The sequence below is a fragment of the Bufo gargarizans genome, chromosome 7, assembly GCF_014858855.1.
Source record: "Bufo gargarizans isolate SCDJY-AF-19 chromosome 7, ASM1485885v1, whole genome shotgun sequence".
Classification (NCBI taxonomy): domain Eukaryota; kingdom Metazoa; phylum Chordata; class Amphibia; order Anura; family Bufonidae; genus Bufo; species Bufo gargarizans.
Window position 1 is genome coordinate 164,328,110 of NC_058086.1, and position 23,826 is coordinate 164,351,935.

Genomic DNA, 23,826 nt, shown 5'->3' on the forward strand with positions numbered 1-23,826 from the left:
AAGGATTCAGTTACAGTAACCAATAGGATTGAAGCTAAAACAGTTCTATGCATCACATAGAAGTGATCCATGATCCTAGGACGGTGCGAGTCTACTGCTTTAACGGTCACATTGGAAGACTTTTTTTTGTACGTGGCTTTGGATGTGACTAGAGTAGAAGTCAACGGATAAGATTTCACTTAAAAGGTGACATACAGAGGACCACACACACACACCACAATATTTTCTTGTTAAGTTTATTGGCATCATTTTCATCTTTACAGAAGAACCCAGCCTACACATTAGGATGTAGACTGCATGGAAGAGGAAAAATAAAAAAATCAAATAAAAATAAAATAGAACAAAAATAAGGTTGAAGTGCTATATGGGAGCAAGCTACAAACTCAAGAAAACAGAGACATTAGGGTAGCTAAACTGCCAAGGAGGCTTTATACCAACAAGAATCTGATCCACAGCGCGGGGGAGGGGCTGAGGAATAGGGGGAGGGGCTCTAATTCTACATGTTACCTGCCAGTGGAGGGAATGAAACATATTACACCCCAGAATGGGAATAGCACTCAGTCTACAAGATATTTGTGGAAATCTACTCCCCAAATCTGAGCATAGCAAGTGTCCCCTGCAGACATGGCAAAGATTATATAAAAAAAAGGATAAGATGTAATAATACCTGTACTTAACCATACAATAAAGTCCAATATTCACATCATTGTTACAGCCCTAACTGCAGTCATGGAGCTATAGACAGCGTGGATAGTGAAATGGAACGAGTAGCATTGTGTCAGCTGTACCCAATGACTACCCTGGAGGCAGCCATTTTTATAGGAGGGACGGGGTGGGGGGTATATTCAACATTCAGCCTATCCACTGCATGCTTTGTTCCTCGGGGGCAGTCCCACTGAAAGGGATTGGCAAAATATTGACGTAGCTGCCCCTCCCCAAACTGCGTGCAGGAGGATGGACACCTGAACCTGTTCCTACAAAAGTCATAAGCTGCGTCTTACCATCTGCAGGCAAAGCACACAAATTCTAAGGAGGCGTCCTTATGTTATTTTACGTGTGCTTCAATACTTTAAATCAAAAAAAAAAAAAAAAGAAAAAATTATATTCTTACACTAATTTATACATTTAATTGGTTGCATATATTAACATGTACTATAAGATTTCTGACTTCTGCTCTAAGGAAGCATGACAATAATAAATGGATTCTGTAAAAAGTTCGGATTAGTTAAAAAGTAATAAAGCGATTAACAGATACGATACAAAACTCAAAGACCTGGGTGCTGAACTTGCAAAGAAAGACCGGGGGGGGGGGGGGGGGGGGGATATACGCAGCCTTCCTGGCGAGAGCCTTCCATGGGACACGGAACAGTTAAAAGGTTTATTTAACTTCATGTCATATGCTAATTATACACACAAAAATAAGGAAAAAAAAAACCTGTAAAAATAACGAAAAAATATATAAATTCCGTCTCTCCACAAGACACAAAAATTAAGTTATGTTCAAACAAAACAGTATATGTGTATATCGCGTTAACCGCTTTGCGCCCCGAAGAGGCCTGCAACGCTGCTTGTTGCAGGCCCCTTGGCAAGGCAAGGGTTAACCCAACATGGGCGCGTAGTCCACAGGGAAAGGAGGGGGGGGGGGGGGGCAAGGGTGGCGATGGTGTTCTGCTGATCATACAGGTGATCTGTTTCCGTTTGGACCGGTGCCTGGGGAGAGGGTGCAGGCAATTAATATTTATCCTTTACACTCTGGGCAGGAAGGAGGGGGGGGAGGGGGAGGGGGAAGGGTCTCGTGTTCGAAGGCCTAAGTGTGATATCTGTTAGTGAAGGACTCCGGGTTCGCCTCCTTCCCCCCTCAGCAGCTGCAGCTCTCCGCAGACGCCTTTGCCCGGTCGTTCTTGTCCAGTTTAATGGGCTCTGGGAATTCATTGTACAGCTCGACCTCTGTTTCCTGGAGAAGAGGAGGGATGTTAGATGTGAATAGATGGGAGGTAAAATGATAGCATCTTGGCTGCCTGCAGCTGCCACTAGGGGGAGCTAATAAATACATCATTTTCTTGTCCTGAATTTTAGTGCATTAAAGCTCCCCCTGGTGGTGGCTGCAGGCAAACAGAATGTCGTCATTTAAAGAGGTTATCCCATGAACGATTTTCATAATCGCAGTCCTGATACATTGTTAAAGGGGTGTTCCGAGACTTTAATACTGATGACCTATCCTTTGGCTAAGTCTTCAGTTTCTGATTGGTGGGCAGTCGACACATGGGACCCCTGCTGATCGGCTGTTTGAGAAGGCAGCGGCGCGAGCAGTAGCACTGCGGTCTTCTTGCAGTTTTTCCTAGGCGAGTGATAACACGTTCATCCGTCACATGGCCGAGGCGCAGCTCAGCCCCATAGAAGCGAATGGGACTGAGGGTGATGCCAAGCACAGCCACTAGACAATGTACGGCTCTGTGCTTGGTGAGCCTGGTGATCACATCCGCTGATTTACGGAGGTCGGACCTGCACAGATCATATACTGATGACCTATCCTGAGGATAGGTCATCAGATGTGAAGTCTCAGCAACCCTTTTAAAGTTATCTATAGCGTTCTAGTGTAAAAGAATAGCCTTTTCAACATTTTTGGTTTCTATGTGTCCCCCATTGTGCTGCTGGGGTAAGCTCTGGCCAGAATCAGTCTCCTTCCCCCTCTGGCAGCTGACAATATAGTCCTTTCTTACCTCCCCTGCAGAAGAGTCTTCTCAGCTATACTGCCATGTACTGTAGGGACTCTACTTCCTGGCAAGCAGGCATTCAGCCATTTCTATTGGCTACCCTGTAGTAAACAGGGGGCCGCTATGCTGTGGGGAGAGTGACTGAGCATGTGTGACCAGCAGAACTCCGCTCATTAGGTGGACGTGCACAGTAATATACATTCTGATCACTATAAAATTTATACAATTAAATCACTCAGAACTGAATGTTGGACCCAAGACCAGCGGGATGATAATTAAAGGTGGAGGCTCACTTTAAAAGAGGGAAACCCTGGAAGTAACTTTTGAACTCCCCCAGTGAATTTTTGGGATGCAGCATTATGGATGAGGTAAAAAAAATTCTGCTTGGATCCATTTTTAGAATATATCTTCCTAGGGGTCCGTTTTTGTCTGCGTCCCTTCACACAGACTTCGTATTAAATGATGACTGTTGCCACCACTAGGAGGCGCTCCTTATGTACAGAAGCAGTCACTCGTGTGCGGCCACCTGCAAAGCAAAGTCCTGGACCGCGCAGCAGCCGCTCGCTCATTACCTGTTTAAGTGCGTTCCGTGCAATCGTCTGAAAAGCCTGCTCCACGTTTATCGCCTCCTTAGCACTGGTTTCAAAGTAAGGGATGTTATTTTTGCTATGACACCAGACTTGTGCCCGCTTTGTGGTGACCTGCGGAAAGAAAGGAAGGATTAGCGGATAGGAGAGGTAATAGGGTTCATCACAATTTACAGCTTGGCAGCTGAAGGAGTCTGTGTTGGTCCCATGTTCATATGTGCCCGCATTGCTGAGAAAAATTATGTTTTAATATATGCAAATGAGGCTCTAGGAGCAAAGGGTGTTGCCGTTGCACCTAGAGGCTCTGCTCTTTCTGCAATTGCAGCATCCTCTACATTTTGATTGACAAGGCCAGATGCGATGACATTTACACTGCCTTTCCCTGTCAAAGTGCAGAGGGAGCGCCAGTTGCAGAGAGCAGAGCCTCTAGGTGTAATGGTAACGCCCCCGTTGCTCCTAGAGGCTCATTTGCATATATTTAAACGTCCTTTTTCTCAGCAATGCAGGCACATATGAACATGGGACCAACACTGCCAAGTGCCTATGTAACAGGTCAGCCAGTGTCATAGGGACAGAACTGCTGACAGATGCCCTTTAAAGGTCTCATTCTACAGGGAAACTTATTTTAACTTGTGCAAAGGAAAAGTGGAGACATTGCCCACAGGAACCGGAGGCCATCTAAAAGCAGTGAGCTGAATGGGTGTTTCTCCCCCCCCTGCACTATTTGGAGCCCCCATGAAACTCTTGTTTTGTTAAAAGTAAATGTGGCTGGAGAACCCCTTTAAATTTCGTAGCCAATCTCTTACTTGTCTGTTTTCAAGGTCTATCTTGTTTCCCAGGACCACAAATGGAAAGTTTTCGGGATCCCGGGGACTGGCCTGGATGAGGAACTCGTCTCTCCAACTGTCCAGAGTCTTAAAAGTATTAGGAGCGGTGACGTCGAAGACCAGGACGCAGCAGTCGGCTCCTCGATAAAAGGCCACCCCCAGGGACTGGAACCGCTCCTGCCCGGCCGTGTCCCATATCTACAAGAGAAACGTTTATAATGCAGCGGGTGATAAAGGGGTTTTGTAGGATTTTTACATTGATGACTGTCAGGCGTCCAACTTCCCCAAACACCTGGCAATCAGTTTGGGAGTAACTCTGGAGCTGGAACTACAAAGCGCCGTCCACTGCATAGTGGGTACAGCTCTGAGGCCAGAGCTACTGCAGAACAGGGAATTAGTGAGGGTGCGGGGAGTGGGACCCCCCACCAACCAGATAGTGACGGCCTATTTCAAGGATAAGCCATCAATATATAAAGTCCTGGACAATACCTTTAGGCCTCATGCAACACGGACAAATTATGGATGCGGTCCGTGTTGCATCTGCATTTTTTTGGCGGACCCACTGACTTCAATGGGTCTGCGGTTCTATCGTTTTGCGGACGGTCATACAGACATCCATATGTCCATTCCACAAAAAGATAGAGACTGTCTGCACAGTGCGGACCACTGACCCATGGAGAAAAGTCGGTCTGACAAAAATGTGGACGGCACACAGACCGAATCTGTATTTTGTCAATCCACGGTTTGCGGACCAGAAAACGGATATGGTCCCATGCATGGGGCCTTAACGCTATTGTCATCACACCAATGCCGTCCACTTCTCCCAAAAAGTTCTACCAGAAAGATACAATCAAGGTGATCCCATTCAAACCTGGATCTAAAGTATGAAAATGATATGTTAAAGGGGTATTTTTTTTTTACTTCTTTTAAATAAAAATATATAAAAAACAAAAACAAAAAAAAAACCACTTTTGTAGTCAGTCGGTTATGCAATAAAATCTATCTATAATATAGCGCCACCTGTGTTTTTTAACTTTTATTTCTTTGTCCGGCTCACTGAGAAGGTCGCACATGCTCAGTTTCATCCGTCAACTGCCCCCTGAGCTGTGATAGGAAGAGCACAGACACGCCCCTGAGCTGCAGCAGAAAGGACACTCCCCTTTAGCTTCCAGCTTGAGCATTTGGAGCAGAGAACGGGGAGACCTCTGGATCCATGTGAGGTACAGGGCTGGTTCTAGCTTTGTTAGAATAGGAGGTCCGATTTTAATTTAATACATTAATCATGGGAGAACCCCTTTAATCCGCTGTGGTCACAGGGTCCAGGAAGCTGAGATCTGGGCTGCTGTTTGTTGAGGGGCCTGTGGTATGAAAGCTGCTTTTTCGCACCAGTGCCAACTTCAATACGAAACTGCTGATCAAAGCACAGACACGGCCGTGGATTTCCTCTGCTCTGTCACCGTCATGTGACTCCTCATTTCTTTAGTTTCCATAGCAACCAGTACAATACTCAATTACAGACGTCAATCTCAGCCGAGAGTATTTCAGGATTTAGCAAGAATTCTGATCAGGAGGGCACGTAACAGAACCGGGGCCGCGTGGGCAGGATATGATTAGGATGAAGAAGACTTCATATCTGACCATCAGTGTTGCGCGATATACCGGTGACATCACCTTATTCATCTTAATTACTGCAGTATTTTAGTGACGTCATCGGAATGGTCGCACTTGTGCTAGTCGCTACTAAGATGTCCGTGACCGGCCGCCGGCGTACATTACCCGTAGTACCTGCCCCCTGCTACTTCACCAGGACTCCGCCCACTGACTCATCAGCCAATCAATGGCCACCCTGAAGGCACAGACACGTCTGATGTACACAAGCCAGGCCAAGGTCAGCAGCCAATGAGAGGGGAGAAAAGACGGCGGCATTCTCACAGCGCAGGGGACACAGGGAATCAAAAAACACCAAGGAGAATCCCCGTGTCGTGGCCAACCCCCTGCGGTTCTGCACTGGGCACAGCATTAGCAATTTTGCCTGAAGCTTTCCTTCAAGCCCCTATTGGCAGAATGCGGGCACTTTCTTACTCCTACATGTGCGCATCTTCTCATGCGCAGACTGTGCTGAACCAGTCCAGCGCCTGCGCAGAGGAGGACGTGGCCGTGTATGACTAAGAAAGCAGTCACAATTAAACCACATGACCTCTGCCATTTTGCTTTACATGGATGCGGCAGGAGGTTTACACAGCCGGGTGCCTTGTAATAAGCAGCTCTAGTGAGTGATTACTGTGGGATTCCATAAGTGGCCAACCCCTTTGAAAGGGAATAAAAAAAAAAAAATTTGGATCAATTCTTACCCCAAAGATTGAACCCTGGTATTAAATAAAGACTTGTACCTGCATTGTCACCAACCGGTCATCCACCATCACTTCTTTGGTTAAGAAGTCCGCCCCGATTGTGGCCTTGTACTGATTAGTGAACTTCTTATTGACATACTGGTTCATGAGCGAAGTCTTCCCAACCCTAAAAATATAGAAATTCATTAACATTGGGAAAAAACAATCAGAAACCAGTCCATAGATATGACAGCGGAGATGGGCCACAGCCACGGACCCCAGGGACTGCGGAGATGGGCCACAGCCACGGACCCCAGGGACTGCACCTCTCCGTCCATTGCAAAGGGCTAAATCTGCAGCACAATCCACACCACATTGCAGCCCTCTGGCCCCTGTCCACCATTTATAAAGGGTAATTCTGTCTACAAGACCCACAATAAGAAGGCAGAATAACCCCATTAGCGGACGTCGCCCTCGGCCACTCACCCAGAGTCTCCCAGGATGATCACCTTCAGAAGCACTTTCTTCCTGGACGTCATCTTTCAAAAATAGAACTGAAAGGGAGAGAAGGAAAAGCCATTAGTAACACAGGGACGCTACGGTCTGTCATACACAGTAACACAAGTAGGGGGGGGGGGGGGGGGCTTCTCAAAATCAGAGGCACTGAATGCAAATCAATTAGTTCGGCCATCAATGTATCATGTCTGCCCGACATCAGACACTGACCACTAATCAAACTGATAGCCCCCCTCAAATGTTGATGGTCTGTCGCTTTAAGATGATACATTTAGGGGGGCGTTCCCCCTTTAAATTACTCCACAAATAAATAATTAGAAGAGGTATTTCCATCTGGACATTTATGGCAAAAAAAAAAAAAATCAATAAGATACATAAAATCATGATTGAAATTCTAAAATCAAATAAGGTCAAGCCGCGAACCAGTGTGAATATGGTTTGCTGTGGGCGAGGACTGAACATCCTGGTTACCAACCACATGAGGAGAGGAGTGTGCCACTCTTGTGGGGGGCAGTGACCGGTTTCCTCATGTGATCACATCACGACACTTCCCCTGTCACACGCAGCACTGATGTCAAGAGGGAGTCTAGGGGCTATAGTAACAGAAACAATGCACCACAGCAGCACAAAGTATTTTAGGTGGAGTGCCGATTCTGTATAGAGCAGTGACCTGTCCACCCTTATGACTTTTCAGGGGACAAGGCAGGAGCAGTGCCACAGAGACCAGTTGGACATCAGGAGTATGTAGCGATGGAGCAGATTCTGCAGCAGTACAGAGTATTTCAGGAAGAGTTGTGCACTCAAGCAAAATCGGGACATGTTGTGTTCAAGGGCGCAAAAACAAGTTGTTGCTGAAGTTAAAAAGGGAATGTAATAAATGTCATGTGTCTGAACACTGGTGACGTCACGCAACCATTAATCCTTCACAGCAGCTGTAAACAGCAGATCGGCTCGTGCTGCCGAGTGATTTCTCCAGGTGCGGTGTACACAGGAGGTGCAGACTGCGCCGTCATTATATGCAGTCCCCACGTGCATCCTCTGCCCTGCAACCTGCACCAAATGCATAGCGCTGTATGAAATCACCAAGCGGATCCTGCACCGGGCAGGATCACCTGTCCTCCAAATGCACTGCGCTGGAGGAGATCACTGACCAGATACAGTGCCAGGCAGGGTGGGATCACCTGTCCTCCAAATGCACTGCGCTGGAGGAGATCACTGACCAGATACAGTGCCAGGCAGGGTGGGATCACCTGTCCTCCAAATGCATGAAGTGCAGCAAGCAAAACCCAGTGGTCTGGTCTGTGCTGCTTAGAGGGGCTTTATAATAAATGGACTTGAAATCCATCTGGTCTCCATTGAATGTGGAGCAGAATCTATTGTGCTCATATTAGGAATTACAGGCTAGAGACACGCTGACTAGTGTCCAGTCCAGACCACCGAGCCCCCTCCATGATCACTAGTCCAGAAACGGCCTATACATGGGAAGGATTGCAGAAAGTAAATGGTACACAGCGCCACCACGCACTGAGGCCATGACTGGTACTGCAGCTCACCAATACAAGATGCAATACTGGAGGATTGCACAACCCTAGTAGCTAAATGCTACGGGGAATTTTTGCACTGAGCACATTTGCATTTAGCCCGCAGATTGTCCGATTGCTTTGGAGCTTGCAGTTTTTTGTAGATTTTTGCACCGTCTGGTGATCAGTTCCCCCTTCCCCCACTCTCACAAAGCATGTCTCAGCGCATGGGAAAGGAATTATGAAGGACTGAGTCTTAAGAAATAATTACGAAGGTTCAAAGCATTTGGAGCCCAGAGGCACTTCAATGTGAAAGCTTTTAACCGTCACAGGAATGTCCTTCACCACGCTCCAGACCACGGGCAAAAACACAGCAGCAGCGAGGTGTGGCAAGGCGGTGTATGCATGTACCCTTGGAGACAACCAAGGTGCAAAATGTTAGAGGGGTTCCCAAAAGCGGTGCCCCTTCTTTGTATAGGCATGGTCTGGTACTGCAGCTCAGCCCATTTTCGACCCTGGATTCCAATATCAGGAGGATGGGCTGCAATCACCAGCTGATCCCCTGCCAGGATGCGGTACATTGCCCACACTGCAGTATTGATGGACGCTAAAAGGGTAGCCACACACAAGATAACTGCCGGACCATCTCTCCTAACCCCCCAACACGGATGCTCGGCTCAACTGAGCATGCATGTGCCGTGAATAGGAGAGGTGAGAAAGCTGCTGCCAGAAACCACTGCTATGAACCCAAGAACAAAGGGATCGGGCATGGTGAGATCCAACGGCCTGATCCTTCCCAAACCCATTAGTGGAGAGTCAGGCGGTCCCCATACACATTAGATGTTTGGCCATTCCCGACAATATTCTAGGCTAGTGTGTATGGGTGGCTTTAATGCCATTGTTTTTTTTTAGGGAATTAAATACAGGTGATGGCGGCCTCCAGCTGATGTCCCTTCAAAGGGCTGACGGCAGGGGTACCAGGAGTCGGACCCCCACCAATCAGATCCTTAGTTTAGGTTATCAATTTTATAAACCTCGGACAATCCCGCTACCGTTCCAGTACAACAGGATAAATGTCAAAATTGGGAAACCGAAAAACATTGCTTCAAAACAGGCCCTTGTGGTTGCGCTTTTGGGTCCCATGCACACAGCTGTTGCCGGCCGTGACCTGTATTGCAGCCCGCAAACAGCAGGGCCGCAATATGCGGGCAATGGCAGTGTGCTCCCTGCATCACGGATGTGGACCCATTTACTTAAATGGGTCCCTAATCTGGAGCTGCAGTGCGGAATGGAGGCACGGAACCCCATGGAAGCAGTATGGAGTGCTTCCGTGGTGTTTCTGTCCGTGCCTCCGCACCGCAAAAAAAAAAAAAAAAAAAAATAGAACTTGTATTTTTTTTTACGGTGCGGATGGATCACGGACCCGTCCAAGTTGAATGGGTCTGGATCAGTCGTGACTGCGGCCCGTGCATTGGGGACAGCAAATTACGGTCCCCAATGCACGGCCGCACAACAGCCGTGTAAAAGAGGCCTTATCCTGCAGCAGTTTCATAAATGACCAATATTCTGATGGTTGTATAATTGTCAGTACAGCTGACTGACTATAAAACGGACAAGTAAACAACCCCCACCCCCCCCTCGCCCCTTCGGAAATAAAAGCTGCGCCATTAATAACGAGAACACTCCATATCTCTCTCCAGGAACTGTGACTAAGAACATGGATGTGACCATCAGGAGGGTAACGTGACCCCCGCCTGTGTCAACACTAACACGCAAGGGAATCTGGCAGACGACCAATCGGGATCTTCAGCCTCAATCTGATAATCCAGAAACTCTGCAGTGGGGTCCTCACCAAATCCTTCCCCTGGACTTGTTACAATGTATCAGCGCAGATAAGAACTACCTACCTGGAGTCCTGAACCCGATCTGACACTGGTTTTGCTGCCCTACATAGGATCGCCCAGACAAACACTGTAACAAACCCACCAAGGTAGGGTTCTCATTGTAAACATTATGGGGTGAATTCAATTTTATGTCTCCCCTCTCAAAAAAGCAAATTTTGGCGGCACATGGCAATTTCCCGCAAAAAAATTAATACTAAATTGAGATTGCTTGTGCCACTTTAAAAGTGAGCAGGGCCCGTTAATAGATATGATGCATCTCAACCCACACATCTAATGACATGCCAGTCTTCATCAATTCACTGACAGCAAGCAAATAACTTTGTATCAAGAAGTCCATCAATGGGACTAGACCAGGGAACAGCGACCTTCAGAACTCCAGCTGTTGTGCAACTACAATTCCCAGCATGCTCCATTCATTTCTATGGGAGTTCTGACAAGAGCAGAGCAGTTATGCATGCTGGGAGTTGTAGTTTCACAACAGCTGGTGTCGATCCCTGGACTAGACCATGACCATCAGCTCTGGGGACGTCCCCTCCACAAAATGACTACTTCTTTATACCACAGCCCAGGAAAACAATGCCTGGACTACTGGCTGAGACTACAACTCCTAGCATGTCCTGACAGCCGGCTGTGAGAATATTACGCAAAGTGTAACTCCAAGCTCCATTCTAGAAATAGGGCGCTCCTTGGAAGTCGTAGCCGGAGAAATTCCTTCCAATGAACTTGTGACAAGGACCCAACACCGATGACAAGGTTCAGCTTTTTACTACAGTGATCTGCATCTATTCCCTGGCAGCAAGCAGAGAAACTGAAATGAGTTGAAAGCAATGTAAAGGCAGAGAACCCTACAATGGTCACACAGCTGACGCGTTTGTTACAATGTAGCAGTCCTGCACGGATACATTGTAACAAGCTGAGAGCAGGATGAGGTTGGGGATTCCACCCCTTGTTTACTTCCAATCGCTAATCTTCATTGTCTGGGTAAGCAGAGAACTGCCCAAAATACCTTCCTGCGTGCGAGGGGACCTGATGTGACACCCAGAAAGACAGCAGGTTAAACAAGTGGAGCTATGAAGCAGAGCTGAACTGTGCAGTCACTGCTCCTCCTGACAATAAGAGATGGCAGAGGAATGTCAGGGCAGACACTGGCTCAGACCTTGCCCAACTGAGTCACTTCGCTCAATGCCAAGAGGCCACGTGCTGCTGACTCACTGAAAAGACGGCGGCTGAAAAATGGGGGAAAAAAGTGAACTTTACTCATATGTCAAACCCAGGATAGTGAACACGCTAGATGTAGACCAGAGGTCCTCCAGCGTAAGAGCTCCACAACGAAGATCTGTATCTAAAGAGAATCGAGAAGACATTGTGCCATGATATAGCTGGTAAAGTGGCACCACACAAACGAAAGAACATAACTATGTGTATACATGGCGCAATACCCACTAATATGCATCAGGACTGCAAGAGGGCGACTGCGACACGACTGCTGAGCGCAGAACTGAACACATCTGCTCCCTGTGAAAGGCTCGTGTGGGTTGACAAAGCAGTGGTGGGATGAACATAGCCTGTATTATACTCCAGAGCTGCACTCGCTATTCTGCTGGTGGAGTCACTGTGTACATACATTACTTATCCTGTACTGATCCTGAGTTACATCCTGTATTATACTCCAGAGCTGCACTCACTATTCTGCTGGTGGAGTCACTATGTACATACATTACATTACTTATCCTGTACTGATCCTGAGTTACATCCTGTATTATACTCCAGAGCTGCACTCACTATTCTGCTGGTGCAGTCACTGTGTACATACATTACTTATCCTGTACTGAGCCCAAGTTACATACTGTATTATACTCCAGAGCTGCACTCACTATTCTGCTGGTGCAGTCACTGTGTACATACATTACTTATCCTGTACTGATCCTGAGTTACATCCTGTATTATACTCCATAGCTGCACTCACTATTCTGCTGGTGCAGTCACTGTGTACATACATTACTTATCCTGTACTGATCCTGAGTTACATCCTGTATTATACTCCAGAGCTGCACTCACTATTCTGCTGGTGCAGTCACTGTGTACATACATTACTTATCCTGTACTGATCCTGAGTTACATCCTGTATTATACTCCAGAGCTGCACTCACTATTCTGCTGGTGCAGTCACTGTGTACATACATTACTTATCCTGTACTGATCCTGAGTTACATCCTGTATTATACTCCAGAGCTGCACTCACTATTCTGCTGGTGCAGTCACTGTGTACATACATTACTTATCCTGTACTGACCCCGAGTTACATCCTGTATTATACTCCAGAGCTGCACTCACTATTCTGCTGGTGGAGTCACTATGTACATACATTACATTACTTATCCTGTACTGATCCTGAGTTACATCCTGTATTATACTCCAGAGCTGCACTCACTATTTTGAAGTGACATCGTGTACACATCAGAAAATGAAGTGGACAGACCATGAACAGGTCATCAATGCCTCCATTGTCCTCCACAAAGCTGATCACTGTACTGATATTGTGTAAACCAAATAGGATGTAAATTAGTCTTCCCAACCTGTAACGCATGAATACGGCCACCGCAACGGAAACACCATCCTGAAGAGCACAATGCCAGGCAGGCTCCTACAAAGTCCTAAGCTATAGTGCAATGAGCATACTGGACAGCTCTGTGCGGTGCTGCAGTGCGAGAAAGGAGCCCAGTACAAGGACAACGGCCTCTTGCACACGACCGTATGGATTTGTGGTCCGTTTTAAAACAGATCCATTTTTTGTTTCAGTAGTGTTTCCGTTCTATTTTTCCATTTGGTTTACGTTTGTGATCCGTTTTTTTGCGGATCGCAAAAGGAAACGGAAGCATACAATAATGTTTAAACAGTAAGTACATATTAAAAAAAAATAAAAAAATGGGCTGGGCATAACATTTTCAATAGATGGTTCCGCAAAAACTGAATGGATACGGAAGACATACGGATGCATTCATTGTTTTTTTTGTTTTTTTTTGCGGAACCATTGACTTGAAGGGAGCCACGGAACATGATTTGCGGCCAATAATACAACATACGGAAAGGAAATACGAAAGCAGAATGCATACGGAGTACCTTCCTTTAAAAAAAAACCCCACACGTGGCCCCGACGTAGTAGGTGGGTCCAAATCAACAGAAGGTGGTACACAGAATACCATCCCACAGAACCAAATACCCAAGTGTGGCACAAAATACCTCTCCAGAAGCTGTCCCTCTGTGGTGGTCAATAGCTGCCATGTTCTGTCCTCCTCCTATTGTTGAGATGTGACGAGTCCTATCCCATTCTGCCTGGACTTCCTCTAAGGCTACTTTCACACTCGCGTCTGGTGCGGATCCGTCTTGCATCTGCACAGATGGATACGCACCAATAATGCAAACGCTTGTATGCGTTAATAACGGATCCGTTTACATTATTCATAAAAAATAAATAAAGTCCAAGTCAAAACAGATTCGTCTTGAATTACATTGAAAGTCAATGGGAGGCGGATCCGTTTTCAATTGCATTATATTGTGTCAGTGAAAAACGGATCCATCCCCATTGACTTACATTGTAAGTCAGGACAGATCCACAGACAAGCTGCGTTTTAGTGACCGCCTAAAAAAAAAAAAAAAAAAAAAAAAAAAAAAAAAAAAAAAAAAAATGCAACGAGACCGAACACAGCCAAGCCAAACTGATGCATTCTGAACGAATCCTTATCCATTCAGAATGCATTGGGGCTGAAATGATCCGTTTTTGGGCCGCTTGTGAGAGCCCTGAAACGGATCTCACAAACGGAAAGCCAAAACGTCAGTGTGAAAGTAGCCTAATAATGACCTCGATTGTTCCCCTAGTACTATGTACCCAGCTGGCGACCGTGAGGAGGGCGAGGGTAGCTCTATGGGCATCTGCCCACCGTGAAAATACATGGTGCTGGGAGTTGTAGTTTTGCAACAGCTGGAGCTGGAGGCACACTGGTTGGGAAACACTGACTTATAGGACATGCAGCACCTTCTGCAGCGTCCCTTCCCTAGGATGCTGCAGTACAGCTGGGTGCCATGATTTCTTGCTTGGACTTAAGGGAGGACCCTGCCTGGATCCACCTCTAAATACATATGGTCAGCGAGTGCAGATCTCCCGGTATATGGGCAGGAGCCACAAGAACAAGTTCTGAAGAGACAAGAATCACTTCCTCCATTATAAGTTACTTCACCTTCTTCAAGGAACAACTCACTGTGGACTATTTATGTCAGCAGAAGATTTCGTAGTTGCGTTAAAGTTTTTTTTGGATTCTGTTAAAGGGGGTTTTCCCAGAAAATACAAAATGTATTTTAAAGCAGGTACAACATTAAGAACTAGCCATACTCGCCGATCGCCTGCTGCTCCCGTTTAGAAGTTTACCAGGTTGGTTTCTGTCTGGTCCTGTCTCACAGGAAATGACCCATCAGCCAATCACAGTGGTGACCCGCCTCAATCACCGATTGGTTGAGTGGTCATTTCCTCTGTGTCAAGAGGGACCTGGAAGCAGAGAAGATCGGGACCTGGGCAAAACAGACAGCAGCAGCGGAGGGATTGGTAAGAGGTATATGGGGGTGTGTGTTATTTTTTCTCCATTATGAGCCAGTTTAGCATTTTCTCTGCTGGACAACCCCTTTAATAAAGCTTAAAGGGGTTGTCCAAATTATTTTTATTGATGCCCAACCTGAGGATAGGTCATCAATATGAGATCCGTATGGGTCCGACACTCTGCAACCCCGCCGATCAGCAGGTGGTACGCAGTCGCAGCAGCAGGGGGTGAGCAGTGTAATTACAAGAAGCCATCCCATTATTGAGGACAGGTCATCAATAAGAAAATAACTTGGACAACCCCTTTAATGACCAAATGAAAAATATCCAGTTTATAATTTGTACACTTAGTCTTTCATAAATTTGCCTCCCAATGGGGGACATTTATCAAGAATTGTGCAATTTGCGCCAAAAATAAAAAAAAGTTACAAATCAAAAACAGGCGATTTTTTTTTTCAGCCACCCCCCCTGCCAGACTACACTTGATACTTTTGAAACATAACTGCGACTTTTGAATCATATTTGTGACATTAACACTGGTAAATTGCGACTTTTGTTGGATGTCACTTTACTGACAAAACCCTGCTGTTTAGCTCATATTAGAAAAAATTATTGCATCCCGTTCCAATACTTACCTATCACTTGTTCCCACCACAAGTTTTTTTCACTTTTCATAATTGCGACTGACAAAAAGTTGCGTCTTTATTCCATGCGACTTTTTACACAAACCACCACCATAAGCTGGCTGCTGCAACAATTTGAGCCATTTCTGCCCATAAGAGGATGATACAGGAGGGGTTTTATGCACCAGTTTGATAGCCCCGCCCACTGACATTTATAACTAATTTCTGGATGATGCATTGTTTATGGTGAAATTTCTGGAGAAAACAATTGATACTTTTGGTGCAAATCAAAACGCCATTCTTTTTGCTGCATTTTACGCTATAATTCTAGTGCAACAAGCTTAAAAGGGGTTCGCTAGGACATGCCCCCATCGTCTGATGGGTGCGGGTCCGACCTCTGGGACCCGCACCTACAAGAAGAACGGAGCCGGGGAAGAGTTGTGGCTGGAGGACACCGGGTATCCCGGGAGTCCGTCCACCACCAGGCACAGCTCCCATTCATTTTTATGGGGCCGACTTAAAAAGCAGAGCCAGCGCTCGGCTATTTTCGGCAGCTCCATAGAAATAAATAAAGAAATAAATAAGAGGGCGGCTGCGCATGTGCAGTGCGCCCCCCTCAACTTTCAGCTCCGTTCTCCTTGTAGGTGCGGGTCCCAGAGGTGGGGCCCGCACCTATCAGACAATGGGGGCATATCCTAGCGATATGCCTCCATTGTCTAAGATGGGATAACTCCTTTAAATCTCCCCCCATGTGTCAGTTTTGTGGCATACAAACTTGCAACAATCGTATCAAGTCTAGACAATGCTCCTTGAGCTAAACACAACAGCGGCTATTAGTCTGCTACAATGTATCAGTGTGGGTTCCTGCCTGTTCACAGAGCATTGTCTGCCGCTCCAGCTGTGAAGAAACAATGTAGTTGGTATATTTAGATGGCGAAAACATACACAGATCTGATCTTACCTTTGCTACAATTTTATCTAGAGTCAGACAATTATCGGAAGCTCTTTAACGCCAAGATGATACATTTTATATGCAGTGACACATTATGGCAAATGATTCTACCAGAGGAGAGATCTGTACCCAGATGTGGGGTTGCACTGCACTCTGGCAGTCCCATAGATTATGCATGTTCAGTTAGCACGCAATTGAAGCGGGTGAAGGGAACCCCCTTTCTCATAATTGGACCCCCAATTGTCCTGTGATCATTACAGTCTTGGGGCAACTCGCAGAGTATTTATTGTCCAGGTACACGGCACAGTGCTGCCATGAAAACCCCCGGTCATGTAACCTACAGATGCCACCTGGCCAGGCCGGCAAAAGGGATGCATATTTACCTGCTCCCCGTCACTGGGTCCACAGCCCGTTTGATCCCAGTCCTCGGCTGCCTCACTCAGACCCCCCCCTCCGCTGCTTTGAGGTCAGTGAATGGCTGCAGCAGTGTCCAATGGATGTTGACAGCAGGGAGCAAAGGGGCTGGGCCCCAGTGACGGGAGCAGGCAAGTATCCTTCCCTTTGTAGGCCTGGCCAGGAGGGAAGGGGTTTGCCAACACCCCCCAAAAAGAGATGGCCAATCCCTTTAAAGAGATACAATTCCAGTGACTACAGATACTTTCTTGCAGTCAATAAGTCTGCGTGTGGTACAGGAAAAAAAAAGCTCTGTGTGCCCCTTTAACTGCCCAGTCGTGGCTTCCCTTTAAGAGTCTTTATTGTGTTATCTCCTGACGTCTGAGGCTCAAACAGAAAGGGACAAAACAGAACAATCCATGTGAAAACAACAATTACAAGTGAAACCGTTCAACCGAGGAGATGACGGAGCACACGTCCCGGCTCAGGATCACTTCACGATTACAGGGAAGAAATGTGACGGTAAACAAGAAGGATCATTTACACCGGTTACAAGGGGTTATATTACCTGGCATTGCACCGAAACCCTTAATTATCCCCCATACTTGCGCCTAAACTTTAAATATGTTTCACTACAACTGCCTGAAAACAGATTAAAGGGGATTGGGGGGGGGGGGGGGGTGTTAAGAAATTGGATAACCCCTTTAAAAGGGAACCTGTCATCAACTTCATGCTGCCCTGCCCATACTAACGCCAGCATAACGTAGAGACAGGCGAGTTGATTTTCGCGGTCTGTCTTTTTTAAAGTTAAAAGTCAGTGGTTGCTGAGAACCAACATCACAATCATTGCAGACTGATCCTGGAGAAGAGTCCTGGCCTCCTGAGAAGAGTCCTGGTTATTCATGAAGTCCTGCTCTCCCGCTGATGACTGACCGGCTTCTACCGAGTTTTCTCCCTTTCTCTCTAGGAGAGAACTGCCAATCATCAGCAGACGGGGGAGAGCAGGAGATTATAATAACCAGGACTCTTCTCAGGTAGATCTGACTCTTTTCCAGGCCTGGGCTGCAATGATTATGATGCTGGTTTCTGGCAACCACTTACTTTAAGCTCATGAGTGACGCACTGCTGACATCAGCATTTCTGTCACTATATTATAATGCCCTCAGTGAGGTCAGCATAAAGTTGATGACAGGTTCCCTTTAAGGCATTCGGTGTTAATAAAGGAAGGTCGCCCCGTTCAGGATCCTCATCTGTTAGCAATGGTAACGTCTCTTGCTCTGGAGGACCTTCCATAAGCACGCATTATACAGACAGTACATTTATTTCAGTAGGAGCCGTGCAATACTTCATTTCTCCTGTGGGGGTGCTGTAGAATAACTGATCACTTCTTGCCAGGTTCCACATAGATTACAGCCGATTCCTGAGGCTACTCCTCTTCTGGGGGTCTGACAGTCCACATCCACATTCTGAGCAGAGAAAGACTAAACTGTGCGGAGTCCTGATCACCCTCCATGCTCTAACCATGTCTGAGGGCTCAGAGCAGAGGCGCACATCTTGGGGGGTGCAACAGTATCTACGTAGTATAAAGTGCACATAACGGGGCTCGCCCACCGCTGCACCATAGCCTCCAGCAAATACTAGGAATGGTGGGAGGGGGCATTAGAGCATCCACCGTGTCCTAAATTCACAACAATTTTTGTGAATGAGGTTAAAATCTAAAATCACTAGCACCATACATAAAAACACCTTGGTACATGCCGATCATGTGACCGCTCACAAAGGGTTAACCCCGGCAGCCAGCCGCCAAAACTCCAAGACTTAATTATTGTATGCAGAATCATGTGGGTAATCAGCTGCTCGAGTCACAAGGGTGGGGACAGCACGTGTGAACAAAGGGGCCGAATGATCCAGCGCGGAGACCCCGCGGTGAGAAGAGCGCCGCCGCGCAGGGTAGAATCAAACTGCCGGCCGATCCTCTCCTGCACCCAGGTTCTCGATTGACGATCTGCTGCAAAGTTACTTTCTTTACAGCCATCCAAAATTTCCATTGCATAAAACAGACTCAAAAAGCACGCATGGTTTTAATAATCCTGGAGCGGGCAGTGCAGCAGGTCGCCATTCCTCCATTCTCTTGACACATTTCGGAGCTAGGACAGGTTATCAAAGTTAAAATCTCGGGGGTCTGACTTCTGGAACAACATCCAGTGCCCAGAGCAGATGTAAACAATGAGGCGGATGCAGAGCCCCCCTGAGCAGCACAGGCTTTACTGTGCCCACTGGCAGGGGTGCTGGAGCTAACCCCTTCACCCATCACACACTAAAGAGGACCTGTCACCCCTCCTGACTGCCCATTGTAGTAACCATTTGCATTCCCCATGTAATAATGCTGGAGCATCTATTCTTCTATGTTGGGCCAGACCTCTATTATTCCTCCGAGAAGATATGAAAGAATTGGCTGCGGTGTGCGATAAAAGGTCCATCTCGGTGTTATCAGTTGGGGGGGGGTAACTGCACAGTCTGACACGGTCCAACACGCCCCCCCCCCCCCCTCCCCCCAACTGGTAACACACACCAAGCTGAACTTTCATTGCAAACTGCTAGCAATTCCCGGGCATGGGTGGCATACCCGGGCCCCCAATGTCTGTCAGGACACAGCCCCTTTGCCCCCCTTCAATGGAGTCCCTCAGGCAGTATTTGTATCTGTGAAATCATCATGGCTTCCGTTACGACGCTCGTGTCGGCAGGTAAGAGAAAAACAAGGCCTCCTAAGGAATGCTATCACAACATGGCAATTAGCACACGAGTGACAATCATCAGCCGGGAGCATTGCACAATGTCAGGGTTGTCAGGATGTGTGTCATTCACAAACCGTCCGGGTCACATTTCTGCAACGGTCCCATTACACCAACGCTGCCAGATCCTGAGCCGGAGACAAGGGGCCGAACACAGACCAGTCCCGGCTCATCGTAATGACGTAAAAACCACGAGTGAGATGGGCAACCAGAAGGATGGGGGGGCTCACAGCAGCACAGATTATTTCAGGAAAGGATTGTAGAAAGCTGTGTCCTTCCATTTGCTCTCACATCAACCGTAAGCTTCTCCAACACCTGTAAGTTTTAAATGAATGGTGGGGTCGCCCTTTAACCAAATGAAGGTCCCCATTTGATGCGTCTCTCTCTGGAGGACCAGACACATGCAATGCTTCTTTTCTCCAGTGGAGGTGCTGCTGGGAAATTAAACACTTGCTGCCAGCTGATCGATGGGGGAGAATCAAGAAATCTTGTCATCAGCTTATCCTTGGGGACCCTTCTAGAAAATAAGGGACTGTGGAAACAGGGATCAAGAGCCAGAAAAAGGGAAGAGAGAAGAGGAAGGACAAGAGCTGCTGCGCTGACATTCAGTTACACCCCCCCCCCAGGCGAATGATCCCTGGGCAAGACAACAATGGGCTCATAGTATCACTGCCACAGGAAAAAATCCTGATAAAAAAAAATAAAAAGAAAGAAGGAAGTAAAATAATCCAACAATGAGAGGCGCGGAAGAAACAAGGTGAAAGCGAAAGCTACAGGGGCACAATGAGGGGTCAGGAAGCCCCCTTTATAAGTCATCTATGCAGGAGGGGCCTTGATTTAGACCCAATTAGGCATTGACAGGATTTCCAAGAATCAGCGAGTGTCGCCATATGCTGCTCCAGGTGCCTGACAGCGAGGACAAACCAAAACACGTGTGCGTCTGTACTGCGGTCCACAAGCCAAAAAAAATACAGACACCTTCCGTGTGCATCCCCCATTTTCCTCACTCCCCCTCAAACAAACAGTAGGGACGTCGTGCCCGTGTGCACTCCGCATCTTTCCCGTATCTTGCAGAAGTGAATAGGTCCGCACCGCGATACGGAAAGCACACGGACTCAGCGGCACCACGGTCATGTGAAGGGAGCTTTAAAGAAACCGCTCTCCTCCACAAAACAGACAAGAACATGCGCTACAATTTGCAGAAAGGACACACGGACGTGGACAGCACACAGGTGACATTATGATGCCCACCGCATTTATTGTGGACCCAAAGCAATGAAAGGGATCGGACACAGATGCAAAATACGGTTTTGTGCACGAGGCCTAAAGGCGGGTTCATGTGGCCCCCGCAATATATTGTCTGCATTAAAGAGGACCTGTCATGAGTTTAGCCGTAGTCCAATTATGGTCTTAAAAGAAGAAAAACCGCTACAAGAGGACATCGTTTTAAAGTAAAGGGGCAAAGGTTTTAAAGTAAGATCAGGAAGTATTACTTTACTGAGAGAGTAGTGGATGCATGGAATAGCCTTCCTGCAGAAGTGGTTGCTGCAAATACAGTGGAGGAGTTTAAGCATGCATGGGATAGGCATAAGGCTATCCTTCATATAAGATAGGGCCGGGGGCTATCCATAGTATTCAGTATATTGGGCAGACTAGATGGGCCAAATGGTTCTTATCTGCCAACACATTCTATGTTCACCTTATAGGGCGGCCCCCACTGATGCCATGGCACTTTTTTTTTCTCCCCAAATAATACCCCCTCCCCCCCCATTCGTGCACTGATGTCAGCGCCTTACATTATAATGAGCCCACTCTGTTATACTAGGAGGAGACTCGCAATTTAGCTGGGGTCGGTTCTCTTCTCCCTGGCTGTGAGCGCATCCAATCAGAGCATACCGATCTTAGCCAGGGAGAAGAGAACCGCCCCCAGCGAAATTGCGAGTCTCCGCCTAGTATAACCGAGTCGGCTCATTATAATATAAATGCGCCAAAATCAACACGGCCAGCAGCGGACTAATGGGGAGGTCTCTGAAAAAAAAAAAAAAAAAAGGGGGGGGCATCAGTGGGGCCGCCCTATAAGGTAAGACCATACTTAGACCAGGGCTAAACTGATGAAAGGTCCTCTTTAAAGGGTTAATACAAAAGCAAACAAAAAAGTATCCAAATAACTTACAAACTGTGCCAAGGTATGCCAACCACACAATATAACGGCAAGAAGAGCTGCCACCTAATGTAACCTGACAGCGACCAATCAGCAACCGTCACACACACCTCACTGCTACACCGACTGCAAGATCCCAGGGAAAAAGGTGCTGCCATCAGCATCCACCAGCAGAGAGATTACTGCAAGAGTCCTACTTACTGAAAGGCTGAGCAAGATATTGTGCAAGAAGAGTAGAGTATCGAAACTGGCAGCAAGTACACAGGGGGCAGACGGCGTATAGTAGTTATATTCTTGTACGTAGGAGGCAGTATTATAGTAGTAATATTCTTGTACATAGGAGCAGTATTATAGCAGTTATATTCTTGTACGTAGGAGGCAGTATTATAGCAGTTATATTCTTGGACATAGGAGGCAGTATTATAGCAGTTATATTCTTGGACATAGGAGGCAGTATTATAGCAGTTATATTCTTGGACATAGGAGGCAGTATTATAGCAGTTATATTCTTGGACATAGGAGGCAGTATTATAGCAGTTATATTCTTGGACATAGGAGGCAGTATTATAGCAGTTATATTCTTGGACATAGGAGGCAGTATTATAGCAGTTATATTCTTGGACATAGGAGGCAGTATTATAGCAGTTATATTCTTGGACATAGGAGGCAGTATTATAGCAGTTATATTCTTGGACGTAGGAGGCAGTATTATAGCAGTTATATTCTTGTACGTAGGAGGCAGTATTATAGTAGTTATATTCTTGTACGTAGGAGGCAGTATTATAGTAGTTATATTCTTGTACGTAGGAGGCAGTATTATAGTAGTTATATTCTTGTACGTAGGAGGCAGTATTATAGTAGTTATATTCTTGTACATAGGACCAATATTATAGTAGTTATATCCTTGTACATAGGAGGCAGTATTATAGTAGTTATATTCTTGTACATAGGAGGCAGTATTATAGTAGTTATATTCTTGTACATAGGAGCAGTATTATAGTAGTTATATTCTTGGACGTAGGAGGCAGTATTATAGTAGTTATATTCTTGTACATAGGAGGCAGTATTATAGTAGTTATATTCTTGTACATAGGAGCAGTATTATAGTAGTTATATTCTTGGACGTAGGAGGCAGTATTATAGTAGTTATGACAACCATTTCTGTAAAGTGGAAATGTGCTCAGAGCAGTTGTCACTTCCCTTCCCCCACTAAATACATTATTCATTAGGGGCACAATGTGCACAAAGCTGTTCCCAGGATGAAGCGAAATAGTTATAATAATATTATTAATCAGATGACGTCAGGACATTCCCCGGTCTCTGACGTCGGGATCAGCTGCCCGTCAGCACCGGGAGGTACACGCCGTCTGCAGGCAGTAGCGGGGGGCAGGATGCGGGGCCTCCGGGCAGTGACAGGGCGGGGATCTCCTACGGGAAGGACGCAGCATACCGGGGATGTCTGGGAAGGTGCAGGGCCCGGCAGGCAGAGCGGGGGGCGGCTGTCAGAGATAGCTCTACCCCGGGGGTCTCCCCGCCCAGGGCCTCCCTGCATTGCTCAGGCCTCCCGGGGGTTCGTACACAGGACAAGGCTTCCCACCCGCCGCTCCCCTGGAACCAGCCGCCCGTCTTACCCGCGGTGAGTAGATGCTGAGCGTGTGTCTGTGGTGTGCCGGTCCGCTCCTGTTTTCCGCCGGGGCCGCTGCTGCTGAGGTTGCTGCTCTCTGCTTCCTCCCTGCCAACCCTTCTCTTCCCAGCGGAAGTGACAAGCAGTCATGGGGCTGCTGACGTCACCTCCTGCTCCTTCACGTCGATTGGTAGATTCTAAAGGTAGGGGCGGGTTTAATGATAGGTCACATGATGTGCTGTGTCACTTTCTCGCTGCCATGTTACCTGAGGCGAAGTGTCATGGTTGGTGGTGG

At 46.9% G+C, this 23,826-nt stretch overlaps 2 protein-coding genes across 3 annotated transcripts in view; one reads left to right on the top strand and one right to left on the bottom strand.

The window, feature by feature from the left end:
• Positions 1-222: 222 nt before the first annotated feature.
• Positions 223-23,690, bottom strand: RAB7A (RAB7A, member RAS oncogene family). Of its 2 annotated transcripts, none has more exons than XM_044301212.1 (6): positions 23,539-23,690; positions 6,945-7,012; positions 6,519-6,645; positions 4,108-4,326; positions 3,287-3,415; positions 223-1,954 (listed from the first exon to the last, which is right to left on the bottom strand). In XM_044301212.1, exons 2-6 carry the CDS (start codon positions 6,995-6,997, stop codon positions 1,859-1,861), a joined length of 624 nt encoding a protein of 207 aa, XP_044157147.1. In that variant the 5' UTR covers positions 6,998-7,012; positions 23,539-23,690; the 3' UTR covers positions 223-1,858. The 2 variants fall into 2 exon arrangements, with proteins under 2 accessions (XP_044157147.1, XP_044157148.1); XM_044301213.1 differs by lacking the exon at positions 23,539-23,690 and adding an exon at positions 16,945-17,007.
• The window catches only part of LOC122944219 (ADP/ATP translocase 2-like), a 31,186-nt gene continuing 17,571 nt past the window's right edge, over positions 10,212-23,826 (top strand). The window contains 2 exon segments of the mRNA XM_044302443.1: positions 10,212-10,232; positions 14,854-14,995. Of these exon segments, the coding sequence (XP_044158378.1) occupies positions 10,212-10,232; positions 14,854-14,995 (163 nt within the window).